Source organism: Scyliorhinus canicula, chromosome 12, assembly GCF_902713615.1.
Source record: "Scyliorhinus canicula chromosome 12, sScyCan1.1, whole genome shotgun sequence".
NCBI classification, from domain to species: Eukaryota; Metazoa; Chordata; class Chondrichthyes; order Carcharhiniformes; family Scyliorhinidae; genus Scyliorhinus; species Scyliorhinus canicula.
In genome coordinates, this window is record NC_052157.1 from 31,108,574 (window position 1) to 31,124,902 (window position 16,329).

A 16,329-nucleotide genomic window follows, 5' to 3' on the forward strand; every position below is an offset into this window, starting at 1 on the left:
CAACATTGTTTCTTTTTTAAAAAATAATTTTTATTGAAATTTTTTACAGAAAATATAACAACAAACAGTAAAAAGCAACAATAAAACACCATAATAACTGCAACACCCCCAAGACCGTATCAAAGCATGTATCTCTCCCCCCCCCCCCCCCCCCAAACCCAGTAAACAACAAGAGAACTTAAAATGAATTAAATAAGCAAACATGGTCAACGCCCCCCCCGGTTGCTGCTGACCCAGTACCCTATCGCTGAGCTAGAAAGTCGAGGAAAGGTTGCCACCGCCTAAAGAACCCGTGCACCGATCCTCAGGGCAAATTTGACCTTCTCCAGCTTGAGAAATCCCGCCATGTCATTGATCCAGGTCTCCACGCTTGGGGGTCTCGCATCCTTCCACTGTAGCAAGATCCTCCGCTGGGCTACTAGGGACACAAAGGCCAGAACACCGGCCTCTTTCGCCTCCTGCACTCCCGGCTCCACCCCAACCCCAAAAATCGTGAGTCCCCAGCTTGGCTTGACCCTGGATCCTACCACCCTCGACACCGTCCTCGCCACCCCCTTCCAGAACTCCTCCAGTGCCGGGCATACCCAGAACATATGGGCATGGTTCGCTGGACTCCCCGAACACCTGAAACTCCTGTCTTCGCCCCCAAAGACCCTACTCATCCTAGACCCGGGCATGTGGGCCCGGTGCAGCACCTTGAATTGGATGAGGCTAAGCCGCGCACATGAGGAAGAGTTAACCCTCTCCAGGGCACAGCCCATGTCCCATCTTCGATCTGTTCCCCCAGTTCCCCCTCGCACTTAGCCTTGAGCTCCTCCACTGACGCCTCCTCCACCTCCTGCATTACCTTGTAGATATCAGATATCTTCCCCTCTCCGACCCAGACCCCCGAAAGCACCCTGTCACTCCCCCCCCCCCCTCGCGGGAAGCAAAGGGAATCCCTTCACCTGCCGCCTAGCAAATGCCTTTACCTGCAGATACCTGAACATGTTCCCCGAGGGGAGCCCAAATTTCTCCTCCAACTCCCCCAGGCTCGCAAACCTCCCATCAATAAACAGGTCCCTCAGCTGTCTGATGCCCGCTCTGTGACAACCCTGGAACCCCCCATCAATGTTCCCCGGGTCGAACCGATGGTTCCCCCTTAACGGAGCCTCCATCGAGCCCCCCACTTCCCCCCCCCCCCCCCATGTCGCCTCCACTGCCCCCAAATCGTGAGGGTAGCCGCCGCCACCGGACTCGTGGTATACCTCGTAGGAGGGAGCGGCCATGGCGCCATTACCAGGGCCCCCAGGCTTGTGCCTCCACAGGGCACCATCTCCAACCGTTTCCATGCTGCCCCTTCCCCCTCCATTACCCACTTGCGCACCATTGACACATTGGCTGCCCAATAATACCCCGAGAGATTGGGTAATGCCAGCCCCCGCCATCTCTACCCCACTCCAAGAAGACCCTCTTCACCCTCTGGGTCCCATGCGCCCAAACAAAGCTCATGATGCTGCTAGTCACCCTCCTAAAAAAGGCCCTAGGGATAAAGATGGGCAAACACTGAAAGAGGAACAAGAACCTCGGGAGAACCGTCATTTTGACGGACTGCACTCTACCCGCCAGCGATAGCGGCACCATGTCCCACCTTTTAAATTCCTCCCCCATCTGCTCCACATGCCTGGTAAAATTAAGCTTGTGGATAGTCCCCCAACTCCTGGCCACCTGCACCCCCAGGTATCTGAAATTCTTCACTGCCCTCTTAAACGGGAGCCTCCCAATTCCCTCCTCCTGATCACCCGGGTGCACTACAAATACCTCACTCTTGCCCAGATTTAACTTATAGCCCGAGAAGCTCCCAAACTCAGCCAACAGCTCCATCACCCCTGGCATCCCCCCCTCTGGGTCCGTCACATACAACAGCAGGTCATCCGCATACAGTGATACCCTATGTTCTTCCCCACCCCGCACCAGGCCCCTCCACCTCCCCGACTCCCTCAACGCCATAGCCAAAGATTCTATCGCCAGTGCAAAAAGCAAGAGGGACAGGGGGCACCCCTGCCTGGTCCCATGGTAGAGCCTGAAGTACTCTGATCTCCTTCCATTGGTAACTACACTCGCCATCGGGGCCTCGTAGAGCAACCTCACCCATTTGATGAACCCCTCCCCGAATCCGAACTGCTCCAACACCTCCCACAGGTACCCCCACTCAACTCTATCAAACGCCTTCTCTGCATCCAGCGCCAACACTATCTCCGCCTCCCCCTCCACTGCCGGCATCATAATAACATTTAACAATCTCCGCACATTCGTGTTAAGCTGTCTTCCCTTGACAAATCCTGTCTGATCCTCGTGTATCACCCCTGGCACACAGTCCTCTATCCTGGTGGCCAGGATCTTCGTCAGCAACTTAGCGTCTACATTGAGGAGCGAGATTGGCCTGTATGATCCACACTGCAAGGGGTCCTTATCCCGTTTCAGGATCAGAGAAATCAGCGCCCGTGACATCGTCGGGGGCAAAGCCCCCCCCCCCTTCCATGCCTCATTGAAGGCTCGCACCAACAGGGGGCCCACCAGATCCACATACTTTTTGTAAAATTCCACCGGGAACCCATCCGGCCCCGGCGCCTTACCTGACTGCATTTGACCAATCAACTAGCTCCTCCAACTCTATCGGCGCCCCCAGCCCCTCCACCAGCTCTTCCTGCACCTTTTGGGAAACGTAGCCTGTTCATGAAGTTTTCCATTCCCTCCCACCCCCCCACCGGTGGCTCCGACTGGTACAGTTCCTCGTAGAAGTCCCTAAAGACCCCATTCACCTCTGCCCCCTTCTGCACCACATTCCCACCCTTATCCGTCACTCCACCAATTTCCCTAGCCGCATCTCGCCTGTGGAGCTGATGCGCCAATATCCTGCTCGCCTTCTCCCCATACTCATATACTGCGCCCTCCTCCACTGTGTCTCCGCCTTTCTGGTGGTCCACAAGTCAAACTTGGCCTGCAAACTACGCCGTTCCTCCAACAACCCCTTCTCCGGGGCCTCCGCGTATCTCCTATCCACGTCCAGGAGCTCCCCCACCAGTCTCTCCCTCCCTTCCCTATGGGCCCGGATGGAAATCAGCTCCACCCGGATCACTGCTTTCAGAGCCTCCCAGACCATCCCCACCCGGACCTCCCCCGTGTCGTTGGTCTCAAGATACCCCTCAATACTTCCCCGGATCCTCCCACACACCACCTCATCAACCAGCATCCCCACATCCAGGCGCCACAGCGGGCGCTGGTCCCGCGCTTCCCCCATCTCCAGATCGACCCAGTGCGGAGCATGGTCTGAAATTGCTATGGCCGAATACTCGGCATCCTGCACCTTCGGGATCAATCCCCTTCTCAGGACGAAAAAATCTATCCGGGAGTAAACCCTATGTACATGGGAGAAAAAGGAATACTCCCGCGCCCTCGGCCTCCTAAACCTCCAGGGATCCACCCCCCACCCCCCAATCTGGTCCATAAACCCCCTCAGCACCTGTCCTTGAACTGGACCGGTCCAGTGGGGGATCTAGCACCGTGTTAAAGTCTCCCCCCATGATCAGGCCCCCTGCCTCCAGGTCCGGAATGCGGCCCAACATGCGCCTCATAAAGCCAGCATCATCCCAATTCGGGACATACACATTAACCAGCACCACCTTCTCTCCCTGCAGCCTACCCTTCACCATAATATATCTGCCCTCCTTGTCCGCCACCACCTCAGACGCCTTGAACGCCACCCTCTTCCCCACCAGAATCGCCACCCCCCCGGTTCTTCGTGTCTAATCCTGAGTGGAAAACCTGCCCCACCCACCCCTTCCTCGGACGAACCTGGTCCGCCACCTTCAAGTGGGTCTCCTGGAGCATAGCCATGTCCGCCTTCAGCCCCTTCAAATGAGAAAATACCCTAGCCCTCTTAACCGGCCCATTCAGCCCCCTAACGTTCCAGGTGATCAGCCGGATCAGAGGGCACCCCCCCCCCCCCCCCCCCCGCCGACTAGCCATAGCTCATCGACTGCTTGCCCCAGGCCAGCACACCCTGCCCGACCCGTCCCCCATGACGATACCGCCTCCCCTCTACCCCCCCGGCCCACACCAGCTCTCTCCTGGCCCTTCCAGCAGCAACCCGGTATTCCCCCCCCCCCCCCTCCAAGGCTAGGACCCCTCCTAGCCGCGACGCACCCTCCATGGTAGTTCCGTGAGTCAGCTGCCTTCTGCTGACCCCGGCACCTCCTGCTAAAACCTGGCCCCTCCTGACATGGGGTCATCCCCCCCTCCTGCCACACCTCCCTGGCACCTCTTCAGCGCGGGAAAAAACAGTAGAGGCCACGCCCCCACCGCCAGCTCCACCCCCCCCCTGCCCCGCAGCACGGGAAACCAGAGGAAAGCCCGCGCTTTCACACTGCCCCACCCCACCCTTCTGACGCAGCTCCCCAAATTCCAGCTCCACCTCAGCCCCATACAGAAGAGAAAATAAAAAACAAACCCCCAACATTCCCCACATAACACAAAACCATACCCAACAGACCCACCCGGAAACAGAGCAAAAACCAGCATAGAAAACACATGTCAAAATTACAAAAACAGCAACGACCGTAGTGCACTGGACCCCGCAGCCCCCAGCTCGAGTCCAGCTTCTCCGCCTGTACAAAGGCTCACGCCTTCTCCCGGAACGGAAGTAGTGGTGCCGGTCCTTGTATGTCACCCACAAACGCGCAGGCTGCAGCATTCCAAATTTGACCTGCTTGGCATGCAGCACCGCCTTCGTCTGGTTAAACCCGGCCCGCCGCTTAGCCACCTCCGTACTCGTCCTGGTAGATTCGCACTACCGAATTCTCCCACTTGCTGCTCCTCTCTTTCTTGGCCCAGCGCAGCACAAACTCCCGGTCACTGAATCGATGGAACCGCACCAGCACTGCCCGTGGGGGTTCATTCGCCTTGGGCCTCCTGGCCAGCACTCTGTGAGCTCCCTCAAGCTCCAGGGGCAAATGGAAGGACCCTGCTCCCATCAACGAGCTCAGCATCGTGGTCACATAAGACGGAAGATCCGACCCCTCCGCCAGGCCCAGGATACTCACATTCTTTCACCTCGTGCGAAAGTCCAGCTCTTCCAAGCGGTCTTGCCACTTTTTGTGAAGTGCCTCGTGCAACTCCACCTTCCCCACGAGGACCACGGCCTCCTCCTCCCGCTCAGCGGCCTGCCGCTGCAACTCCTGAATGGTCACCCCCTGGGCTGTCTGGGTCTCGAGCAGCTTGTTGGTAGTCGCATTCAGGGAGTCCAGCAACTCAGCCTTCAGCTCCGCAAAACAGCGCAGAAGAGCAGCTCCTGCGCCCACTTCCACCAGTCCTCGGGTGCTCCGCCGGCTGCCATTTTATCCTCCTTCCCCCCGCTTTTCCTGGGGAGCTGCTGCAGCAGCCTTTTCCTTTGCCCCACTCCGGGTACGCACCATAAAGTTTGGGGAATGTTCCTCCAAACACCTTCCCCCACCGGGAATCGTCGAAACAGCGCTGTTTGGGGCCCTAAAATAGGCCCGAAAGTCCTTTAATAGCGGGAGCTGCCGAACGTGCGGCTTAGCTCCGCATCACCGCAACCGGAAGTTCCAAATCAACATTGTTTCTTGCTTCCCGGACTGATTGCATCCTTATTTTTTAATCTACATTTAGAGTACCCAATTATTTTTTTCCAATTAAGGAGCAATTTAGCATATTCAGTCCACCTACCTTGCACATCTTTGGATTGTGGGGGCGAAACCCATGCAGACACAGGGAGAATGTGCAAACTCCACATGGACAGTGACCCAGAGCCGGGATCGAACCTGGGACCTCAACGCCATGAGACTGCAGTGCTACCACTGTGCCACCGTGCTACCCCCTGATTGCATCCTTATTCGCGGAACGACCCAACCTCCTTTCCTTCCCGCCCTTCCAAAATGCCAAATAACTGTGGAATATCCGGTCCCCAACGTGGTTATTTAAAAACCCTGCAGTGATGATTAAAAGTGGAGGAAAAAGAAATCAAGAGCATGACTTAAAGTTTGGGACATAACAATTGGAAAAAGACAAGTTAAAAGGCATGGTGACTAACATGTCGAATTAATTTGAGGTTTGATAATGGAAAGGAAAACAGTGGAATAATTAGAAACATTTGGAAGTTGGAATGGGATAAGGTATGTTCTGCAAAATGGTCCATCTGGCCTGGTAGGTTGTATCAGTTTTGTGATACAAATCCTAGTTTTCATGTGAAGTTGGGCAGATTCAGCAAAATCATGAGTAGGGGAAGGAGGCCAGGTGGAGTTTTAATGGTGAGGACAAAACTAGCAGTTTGGAAATTGGCCACTTGGGCTTCGCGTTTCTTTTATATTTCAACTCTTCCAAAATGTTTGATTTTCTTGGGAGTTCTTTTGTACAATTATTATAATCTACTGCCTTACTGGAAAACAATATCATGTGTCCTAACATATTTGTCTGTTCTGATTGGTGCTAGTGGCTCGTTTCTACTTTTTTTGGGGGGGGGGGGGGGGGGAAAGAAGAGAGCATGGGCGCCTAAGTTAACACAATGGGAGTCATTTTGCAACTTATTCGGTGGGGGCCTGCAGTCCACCCGCTGTGTTTTCCGATACGACCCCCCCCCGCCAGCAGCGGGATTATCCGCTCCTGCAGCCAGCCAATGGGGTTTCCCCTTGTGGCCACCTCCTGCTGTCGAGGAAACCGGTGGGCATGGGTGCGCTGCGAGCTGACTGGAGGATCCTGCCAACAAGTTCCGCTGATTGACTTTTCTGAGCAACAGTTAAAGCTACTTTGAGAGAAGTTTATTATTGTGTACGTGCATGGTAGGGTTAGAGTGTGCATTTTAGTTCCGTTGATTTGCAGTTTGGATTGACAAAGTGGTGGGGGAGAGGGAAGAGAGAAAAGCCCAAATCCTTTCTCATCAACATATTTTTATACTTTCTTATGCCAGGTTCAGCCGAGGCAGCATCGGATTCTTTTTGAAGTGTTTGATGAAAACCGCTTGGTAAGTACGGTGCTCCTAAGTATGATTCTCTCCATTGGGAATAATTGCTTTTGTATAAGATAATAGCGATAATGAAAGTGTCGCCATATGTAATGTGGATAAGTCCGACTTCTATTTTCACTTGCAGCTACTCAACGCAAAGGAAGGGTGCCTTTGTTTCACCTTTGCTTGGCATGTTCTGAATAAAATTACATTATGGGTAGTCATACTGAATAAGGTTCGATTCAAAATATCAGACCTGTGTGAAAGCTCTTGTGTATCATGGCGATGTCTTATTCTTCCAAACGTAAATCATAATGACATTTGGTCTAAAGAAAAATGGCCATGACAATGTCAGCTGGCAAGGTGGTGCAGTAGTTAGCACTGCTGCAGCACGGTGCCAAGGTCCTGGGTTCGATCCCTGCACATGTGGAGTTTGCACATTCTCTCTCTCTCCCCGTACATGTGGAGTTTGCACATTCTCTCCCCGTGTCTGCATGGGTCTTAGAACCCAAAGGTGTGTAGGGTCGTGGATTGGCCATGCTAAATTGCCTCTTAATTGGGAAACAAAAATCATTGGGTACTCCTGAAAATTTTAGAGAGAAAAAACTGGCAAATGGCTTGGCACAGAATTTTGTTTTCCAGTAAATTATTTAAAGCAGCCATTTGATAAAAAGAGATAGCTATATTCTGCCATGCTGTTTAATTCTTGTATGTGGTTCTGTGTTGTTCATATTTTCTGGCAAAAAGGTGTGCTGAAGACCTGTACCCACGCCAGTGGCAGTCTACAGCAGGTTGCTAAGTGGGGTTCAGAATTTGACCAGGTGTTTTACCCTCTGGTTTCCTTCAATTTTCTGAGAGAAAGTGTCTAGTTTCTATTTCATGCTTTCTCACGATGGGAAACGCTGCAAGCAATCCGCCAGCTGACGTTGCCATGCGTTGCACTGTTCTGACAATAATTGAATTTCCAATGTGCTGCCATAATTAATTTTGTGTTGCAAATTTAATTTATTCTCATTTTGTCGGGATCTGTGCAAGTTTATGCATTTTTTTCTCAGTTGACATTGCTCAATCCGAACAACTGCGTCACATTTTCAGAATGGTGGCACATTGCGTTGCTCCATTTGAATCACTTGGCAATTTTTTTAAGGAAGTATTCATTTTAGCATCCACACCAGCGCATTTTGTTGTTGGCAGTGCAAACTTAAGTCATAATGAATGGCGTGAACAAGAAACTGGAATGGCTGTAAATATTCTGGTTCAGTACACTTTTCAAAAGGCTGAGCTGGTCGGTAGCTGAAATTCCTGTGTCTTTGGCTGTCTGGAACTTTATTTAGGAAAAGTCCTGGACTTGAAAGGCATAATGCAGATTTTTTTTCCCACAAAGAGGGCATTGTTCTATCCAGATACATTTTTAAAAATATAAATGTTTTTGCTATAACATTTTTTTGCCATGTATTTATTCCGTACAAAGAAACTACCTATGCCCCTCACGAATGCTGTTTGGTTAGGTTAGCTATTTTGTTTGCTTTTTGACTTGAGTGCAAATTGAAATGCTCAAAGGACCATTTTACTTTTATTTGCAGCTCAGAATAAGTTTCTCACTTCTGTGCAGTGGTAGGAAATCTTCATAAAAGACATCTGTTAAAATGCCAACAGTAAATGGTGCAGTTGTTACAGCTTTTTATTATAAGCAGCACATTTTTCCATTGTGTAGCCGCTTTTATCCCCTGAGGACATTAAGATGGCCATTATACAGTTACCAAACACTTGCTGTTTGGTTGTGGAAAAATGTTACACTTTATTTCATCGGTTCGGCTGAATGAACTACTATTCCTACAACTTGCAAACTGTTGAGTGCTGGGTTAATAAGGTTATTGAATTTTAACTGGAATGTGTGAAATGGCTAGTCATCTTAAAATGTCAAGTAACTTTTTTTAATCTGGCAAGCCTTGGAACTTCAAATCTTTAACTTTATTCAAAGGAAATGTTCACTGTCTTGTAAACCGTGGGCAGTGTCACATTCTGTGGTGTTGATGGAAAGCACACGTGCCTCGAGAATAATTTCTGATTCATTGTCCTCTCTTTACATGATTGTAACATAGTGCAGAATTCTCCCATCCTGCCCTCGGCGGGTTTAGTGACGGGCGAGAGTGGAGAATCTAGCGGGGGGCTAAAAGTCGGAAACCCACAAGCTTAAAATCATGTAGCAATAATCGCTTAATGGTGGGTCGGTCTTCCAGCTGGCTGGTGATATGAACGCCATTTGCATCTCATGAATGCTCAGTCAAACAGCATCCCGCCAGCATCCAATTAGACCATTCAATCTTGTGTGAAACGATGTCAGTCTAAAACCCAACTGCTAAAGAGTGGTTTGCACAAGGCGGTCGGTACCAAGTCCATAAGAGACTTTGGGTTGAGTGCATGTGTGGGGGGTGGTGGTGGTGTGACAAAGACAAGAGATGGAGCGCAATGTGGAAGGAGGGATGTGCAGGAAAGTGGTGGAATGGCGAGGCCCATGTTGGCAGGCAGAGGAGCAAGGAGGTGGGTGAGGACCCCTAACAATAGAAGGAAGACCAAAGGGAGGCAAGCTGGATCCCAGCAGGCCTGCATGGAAAGGTGCTGTCACATCAGGTGACTTGGACAGGAACATGCCTGTGCATAATTAATGCGGTTCCCAAGTGTAGAATCTCAGCTATTCTGGCCAGCAAGAAAGGCACCACCGGAGCCGCCTGCCACTGGACTTAATCTCAAAAACCGAGAATTCCGCCCAAAGAATCTTCGAAGAGTGCAGCCCAGAAGGAGGCTATTCGGCCCTTTGAGTCGGCGCCAGACCTTTCCGAGAGCAATCCAGTTAGTCTCATTCTATCATGCGAGGATGAAGTATTTGGAAAATGCATCCCCGTAAAAATAAATTACTTATTCAGTGCTTTTGAATCTTTGCAGCTGATTGGAAAGCCACAGGAAGAAAGAATTCAACTCCTTTGGCACAGTCATGAGTTTCAAATGTCAGGATGTGGCATTTCTGTGTATGAGGAGAAAGGTTTTGAACGGAGTTAGACGCGCTGAACAGACTTGATGAGCGCTAGCAGTCCAGTACCAGCAGGATTTCCATCTAGTTGGAGACTAATAATAGTTTGTTTTTGTTTGTTTTTAATGAGGTTTTTTTTTACTTCTATTAAATGGTTGTTTGTTTTAGATGATTTGGATCTCAATGTGCCCAGCTGTAGCAGAACTTGAAAAGTGAGTTCAAAATACTATCTGCGCAAGGCCAATTCTTTCTTATCGCGTTGAAGAATTGCCGAAGGCAAATTCTGTTCAATTGTAAATGCAAAGCTGTGGAACACTCTCGCTGTTAAGCTTCCTGTCTCTTTCCCATATCCCAGAGGTTTAACATTTGTGGGTAATACTCAACAACCCCTTTTTGATTCAGAAGTGTGCTGGATGTCGCTCTTTTAAAATTTCCTGTAATGCAATACTGTAGGGTAAAAATACAATGTTGGTCCAGCCTAAGGAAAACGCTTGAAGCTCCAGTGCCTAGAGCCATGCCACATACTTAGCCTGCTTGCCGGGGACAAGATGTAATATACCAAACCGAAATGCAAGAAGATGTTGATTTTGGGTTAGATTCAGTCATTCATGCAAGTAAAGGAGGTTTAATTGAAGCAGGTTTGGCCAGAATTCAAACAGCGTGCAGCAGCTGAGCCTCTTGTAAAGGTTGCTGAATTTTCATCGCTGTGGTGGGGAGTCTGCCTTCATTTCAACTCCGTTACAGACACTCGTGGATTTTCAGGCGTGTGGGAGGTATTCCTGCGACCGTGGATTTTGCCGGTGGATATTTCTAACTTTCCAAGCCTGATAGCCACGGTCCAATAATGATTGGAATGCAGCTTGTCACTTCAGCTATTTCTGCTTAGCTGCAGCTACTGATGGTGACTGTATCCCGAGTGGCGGTGCTCGCTCTGATTGCCTTCAGCTCCCGCTCCCAGAATGTGAGTTTTTGAAACAAGCTCGGATTCATTCCAACCTGGGACCACCATTGTTATTGCTTTTCGAACGGGAAGAATGGCCCGCCGTTTGCGATTGCATTTCGCAACCAGGAGGAGCAACACTGACCCGCTGTCTGAAACATCAGGAGAGGGTTTGGAGAGTAACATATGTATGACAGTTGAGACTGTACCAATAAATTCAAGAAAGAATGTTCATCAAGTGACCAGCCTTGAGCCTGTGGCGGTGCAGACAGTATCACAGGATGAGCGTATCCTGCAGCGCAGTTCATCATTGTTTATACCGCAGGTTAGTAACAGTGATCACCACCGCAAGAAGAGCTCCACGTTGCAAATATCGCTACAGTCCAGTGGACAGTGTGAATCCAGTAACCGTGGCAGTGAGGGTGGTTCGCGTAATGCCGGTATTTCTTTTGACCAAGAACTTTTAGAGTGTACAGTGGGATCCACCAAAGCGTCGGTGAAGTTGAGGAAATCGAAGTTGAGGCGCTGTTCATCACTGGTGATTTTTCCTCAGAGCCCGTGCAGCACTCCGCCAGCTACACCAACCAGCCCTGATCCTTTTATAAGCGGAAGTAGCAATCCCACATTAAATAGATGTCTCCCTTGCTCCCACGAACCAAATCAAGATGACGATCAGGCTGCATCTAAATCCAAGGAAACAAGCACGTGTTTTGTTGCGACAGCAGTTAATGGACTGCGTTTGTCTAACCCAGTTTGTCCCTCTGGTGAAGTTAGGGACGTTAAGTCACTTCATTGTAATGGGCAGCAGCCTGGCAAAAATCGAGCAATTGATTATAGTGAGGAAGCAGCAGAGTGCAGGGGGAAAGTGAAGAAACTGCACAGACCTTCGAATCATATCCTGCATTTTAATTACCAAAGAGCACATGGACTCGGAACGGAGACCAAGGAAGGACAAGTTCATCCAGAATCATTTGTAAAAGAATTTAAGCAGAGCTCTTTAAATATTGCACATACAGGACATCGTCCTATCAAGCTAATGAGGAGCACATCTGTATGTTTATCTTCATTCAAACATTCGGACTGTCATGTTAATGTTAATGGGGTGATAGAAAGGGAAATTTTAAATGAACAAAACAAACGCCCGATCTTTCAAAGGAGCCATTCGCTTGAAGTTCCCTGTCAGCTGGTTTCCAGTTATCATTCGAAACCTAAACATTGTTGTTCAAAGGTCGGAATCCCTCACTTACAAATTCACTTAGCTCCCAGATCAGAGCAAAAGATCTTTATTTCTGAAGAGGAAATGACTGGACAAGAGTACAAGGTAAGCTAATTTATTGGTCAGATGGGTTACAGTATCAGACTCTCAAAAGTTAATTTTATGCCGCAGGTCCTGTCTCCGACTTTGAATTTAAAGAACAAAGTAAAGTACAGCACAGGAACAGGCCCTTTGGCCCAACAAGCCTGTGCCGACCATGCTGCCCATCTAAACTAAAATCTTCCACACTTTCTGGGTCTGTATCCCTCTATTCCCATCCTATTCATGTATTTGTCAAGATGCCCCTTAAATGTCACTATCGTCCCTGCTTCCACCACCACCTCCGGCAGCGAGTTCCAGGCACCCACTAACCTCTTGTGTTTAAAAAAAAAATTTTTTAAAAATAGCCTCTCAAATTGCCTCGTACATCTCCTCTAAACCTTGCCGCTTGCACCTTAAACCTATGCCCCCTAGTAATTGACCCCTCTACCCTGGGGAAAAAGCCCCTCATCATTTTGTAGACCTCTATCAGGTCGCCCCTCAACCTCCATCGTTCCAGTGAGAACAAACAGAGTTTATTCAACTACTCCTCATAGCTAATGCCCTCCATACCAGGCAACATCCTAGTAAATCTCTTCTGCACCCTCTCTAAAGCCTCCACATCCTTCTGGTAGTGTGGCGACCAGAATTGAACACTATATTCCAAGTGTGGCCTAACTAAGGTTCTAAATAACATCACTTTGTCTCCTGTCCCAAATTGTGAGCGGTGTCTATAGAGTTAATAATGGGTTTGTTTAGCGGGGGCTGAGTGGTGAACTAGAAAAAGCAGATAATCCTAAAATTAAATTTCCTTGCACTTGTTTTAAAAAAAAAAAAAACCTGATTTTAAAATTTGTTGCAGCGATAATAGTGGAAAATCGATGTTGGTTTGCTCTTGAGGTTTTAGTTGAGGACAATCTAATCTATTTAAGCATCTATTTAGAGCATAATCTATCTCTGTAGCTAAGGACTGTACATCCAAGAGTTTAAAGAATCTTTTTGAAGCATGCTGTACCTTTTAATGTAAAATTGTTTTGAGGTCAAAGAATGTCTAATGGCTGGTTGTTGCTGTAGAGGAAATTTGTTCCATCCCCTGTAACTTATTCGACTCCTGTATAAAAAGTCTCCAATGGATCCCTGCTGGAAAGTGATTTAGTTTAGGTTGATGACTCTGTACAAAAGTTAGTGTCCTGAACCAGCACTTAATGTACGAAGGTTTGGACAGTCGGAGATTTACTGCTACTAAATGGGTGAGAAGTTACTAATTCTGTAAGACGGGCACTTACATTCTGATTTTGCCACTTATAGAAAAGCATTCTTGAAAGAACATTTGTTGAACCTTGCTTATAGTGAGATTATATACCACCAACTCTGCAGTGTCTCAACACCGCATTGTAAAATAAACCTGGTGTGCTCAGCTAAGAACATCTTGCAGTCTTTTTTAAAATTTGGCCAATTGATGTTCAAACAATCTGCCTGATGATGCTACAACTAAGTGCACATTAAACTTGAAATGCTGCTTAATGCTACACTTGTGGAACTCCGCCTTTAAGGTGTGTCCTTTGCAAGTTACTTTTGGAGATCCAAATCTGTTTTCTGCTGGTCCAAAGTATTTGTCTTTGTAGTTTAGTTAACCTTAAGAACTATATATCAATGATTTCCCTTTGAGCGTCTCAGTTGCCATTTCCTAACCTCCATTTAGATTTTGCATTGCATGTGCTGCTAGACATTTTTAGAACACTTGGCGCAATCTTGAATTAGAGGTAAAGTCAGTTAGATATGTTTGAAGTACAAGCAAGTCTGTGCTTGGAACCTAGATCTTATTCAATCTATTCTGATTTTTAAAAATTCCCGCTTTTAGTTTCCATGTGAATTTATTGCATGATTTTACTCAATACAGTAAATGCACATGTGTTGACTTTTATTTGAGGAATTATTTGGGCTGTTGGAATAAACAGACAGTTAGGTTATCCATTTGTTTTATAAGCTGAATCAAAGTTAGGTTGCCTAAACATAGTAGAGCATAGACCTGATTTAAATATATTGCTCCCAGAATATTTCATCAGACTCCAGATAGTCTGGCCTGATATACTGTTATGGAAGATCCGAGTTCAAATATAACAACTTGATATTAGAGTAGTGGTGGTCACTGTCAGCCATCTGTACACGGCATACATGAAATTGGATCAGCATCATGGTTGAGTTCTGTTGTGCTTGCAGACGTGAAAGGTCCACATGTTCCCTTTCACTTGGGGTAGTAGACTTCAACAAAGTATCAGATGTCCCGCTGTCTATAATTAACAGCTTGTTAAAGGCTACTTTTAAAATCTAGGCAGAAAGGTTTAACAACAATTTTGTGGCAAGTCTATTGCCCTCAGTCCGTTTAATAATCTAGATCCTAATTTCATACTTTGTAACAAAGTCTGCCTGGGCCTAAAAATAAAAAGTATGGCTGCTCTGAATCCAAATTTTTAAAAAAAATGGAACTGGTTAGCTATAACTGTGGGGAGCTTCCCCGATCACAGTGGGGATAAATTAACCTACCAACTCCAACCCTCACCCCACTCCAGCTCCACTCATTTTCCTTCCAAACGAGACTGGGAGAGAACAAAGAGTACTCCCTTCCTTCCCTCCACCGCAAAGATTGTCAGACAGTATAAGGCCTAAATACATTTAGGATAATCCCACATTCAACTTTTAGCTTGACATGATATAAAATGTGGGCAGCACGGTAGCACAAGTGGATAGCACTGTGGCTTCACAGCGCCAGGGTCCCAGGTTCGATTCCCTGCTGGGTCACTGTCTGTGCGGAGTTTGCACGTTCTCCCCGTGTGCGCGTGGGTTTCCTCCGGGTGCTCCGGTTTCCCCCCACAGTCCAAAGACGTGCAGGTTAGGTGGATTGGCCATGGTAAATTGCCCCTAGTGACCAAAAAGGTTAGGAGGGGTTATTGGGTCACGGGAATAGGGTGGAAGGAAGGGCTTAAGTGGGTCGGTGCAGACTTGGATGGGCTGAATGGCCTCCTTCTGCACTGTATGTTCTATGTCTAATTAAAATTGCTAAATCAGGATAAACAAAGGTACAAGCCATCACATCTACATTATTCACTTCCCTGCAAACCGAAACAATTGATAGCATCAAGCAGACAACAACATGCTCAAAAGGGAGTATTTTGGGGGCGGGGTGGGGTGCCTCGTGCCCGATATCTGGAGCAGGACATCACAGGACCAGTGGGAGGCCACACTCAACTCTAGGCCTCCAGGACTGGATTAGATGTGCTCCATTGAATTTCTCTATTGCAAGAACCTCCTTGTGCACCTCCATAAGCATACCCCGCAACACTTGGAATTGGGCCTTGTCGACATGCACCCCAAAGCAGCCCCTCGGTTGGCAACCATTATCTTTCAATGCACACTACACTGTCAGGATAGGAGCACACTCAAAAACAACTGCACCACTGAAGGCGGTGCCCTATCCCAACACCTTCCATCCGCCACAAACCAGCAAAGATTTATACATTCTAACTCCCATCATGCAGAAATACCAACCTGCTATAAACTATGTAAGGATGGATGAAAAGGTGGATTAAAAGATGAGCAGAGCAGGAAAACGGAGCCATTCCTGCACTCCTCCCATCACACTCACATGACACTCCTCCCCATCCCTTTTCTCATTTCATTGGGAGCATATTAGTCTCTTGCATTAGATAAAGACTACTCACCATTTATCTTTTGGGGGACCTGGCGTTGTCATTCTAATGTGATTGGACTAGTGATCCAGGGGCCCAGACTGTGGGGACATGGGTTCAAATCCCACCACTGTGGCTGGTGGAGTCTAAAATTCGGAATAAGAAGCGAGTAAAGGTGACCATGAAACTATCATCGATTTGCTGTAAAGCCTCATCTGGGTCACCAATGTCCTTTTAGGGAGGGAAATCTGCCATCCTTACCTGGTTTGGCTACATGTGACTCGAGCCCCATAGCAATGTTGTTGACCCTTGATTGCCCTCTGAATTGACCTAGCAAGCCACGCCGTTCAAGGGCAATTGAGGATGAGCAGGAAATGCTGACCT

At 48.2% G+C, this 16,329-nt stretch overlaps 1 protein-coding gene across 4 annotated transcripts in view; it reads left to right on the forward strand.

Moving 5' to 3' along the window:
- Nucleotides 1-16,329, forward strand: part of nedd4a (NEDD4 E3 ubiquitin protein ligase a) — a 168,867-nt gene that overhangs the window by 55,300 nt on the left and 97,238 nt on the right. For 3 of the 4 annotated variants that reach the window (XM_038812912.1, XM_038812911.1, XM_038812913.1), the window contains one exon: nucleotides 6,962-7,015. In XM_038812912.1, the coding sequence (XP_038668840.1) occupies nucleotides 6,962-7,015 (54 nt within the window). Of the gene's footprint in view, nucleotides 1-6,961; nucleotides 7,016-11,044; nucleotides 12,287-16,329 lie in introns of those variants that run through there. The other variant, XM_038812910.1, reaches the window with a different exon arrangement.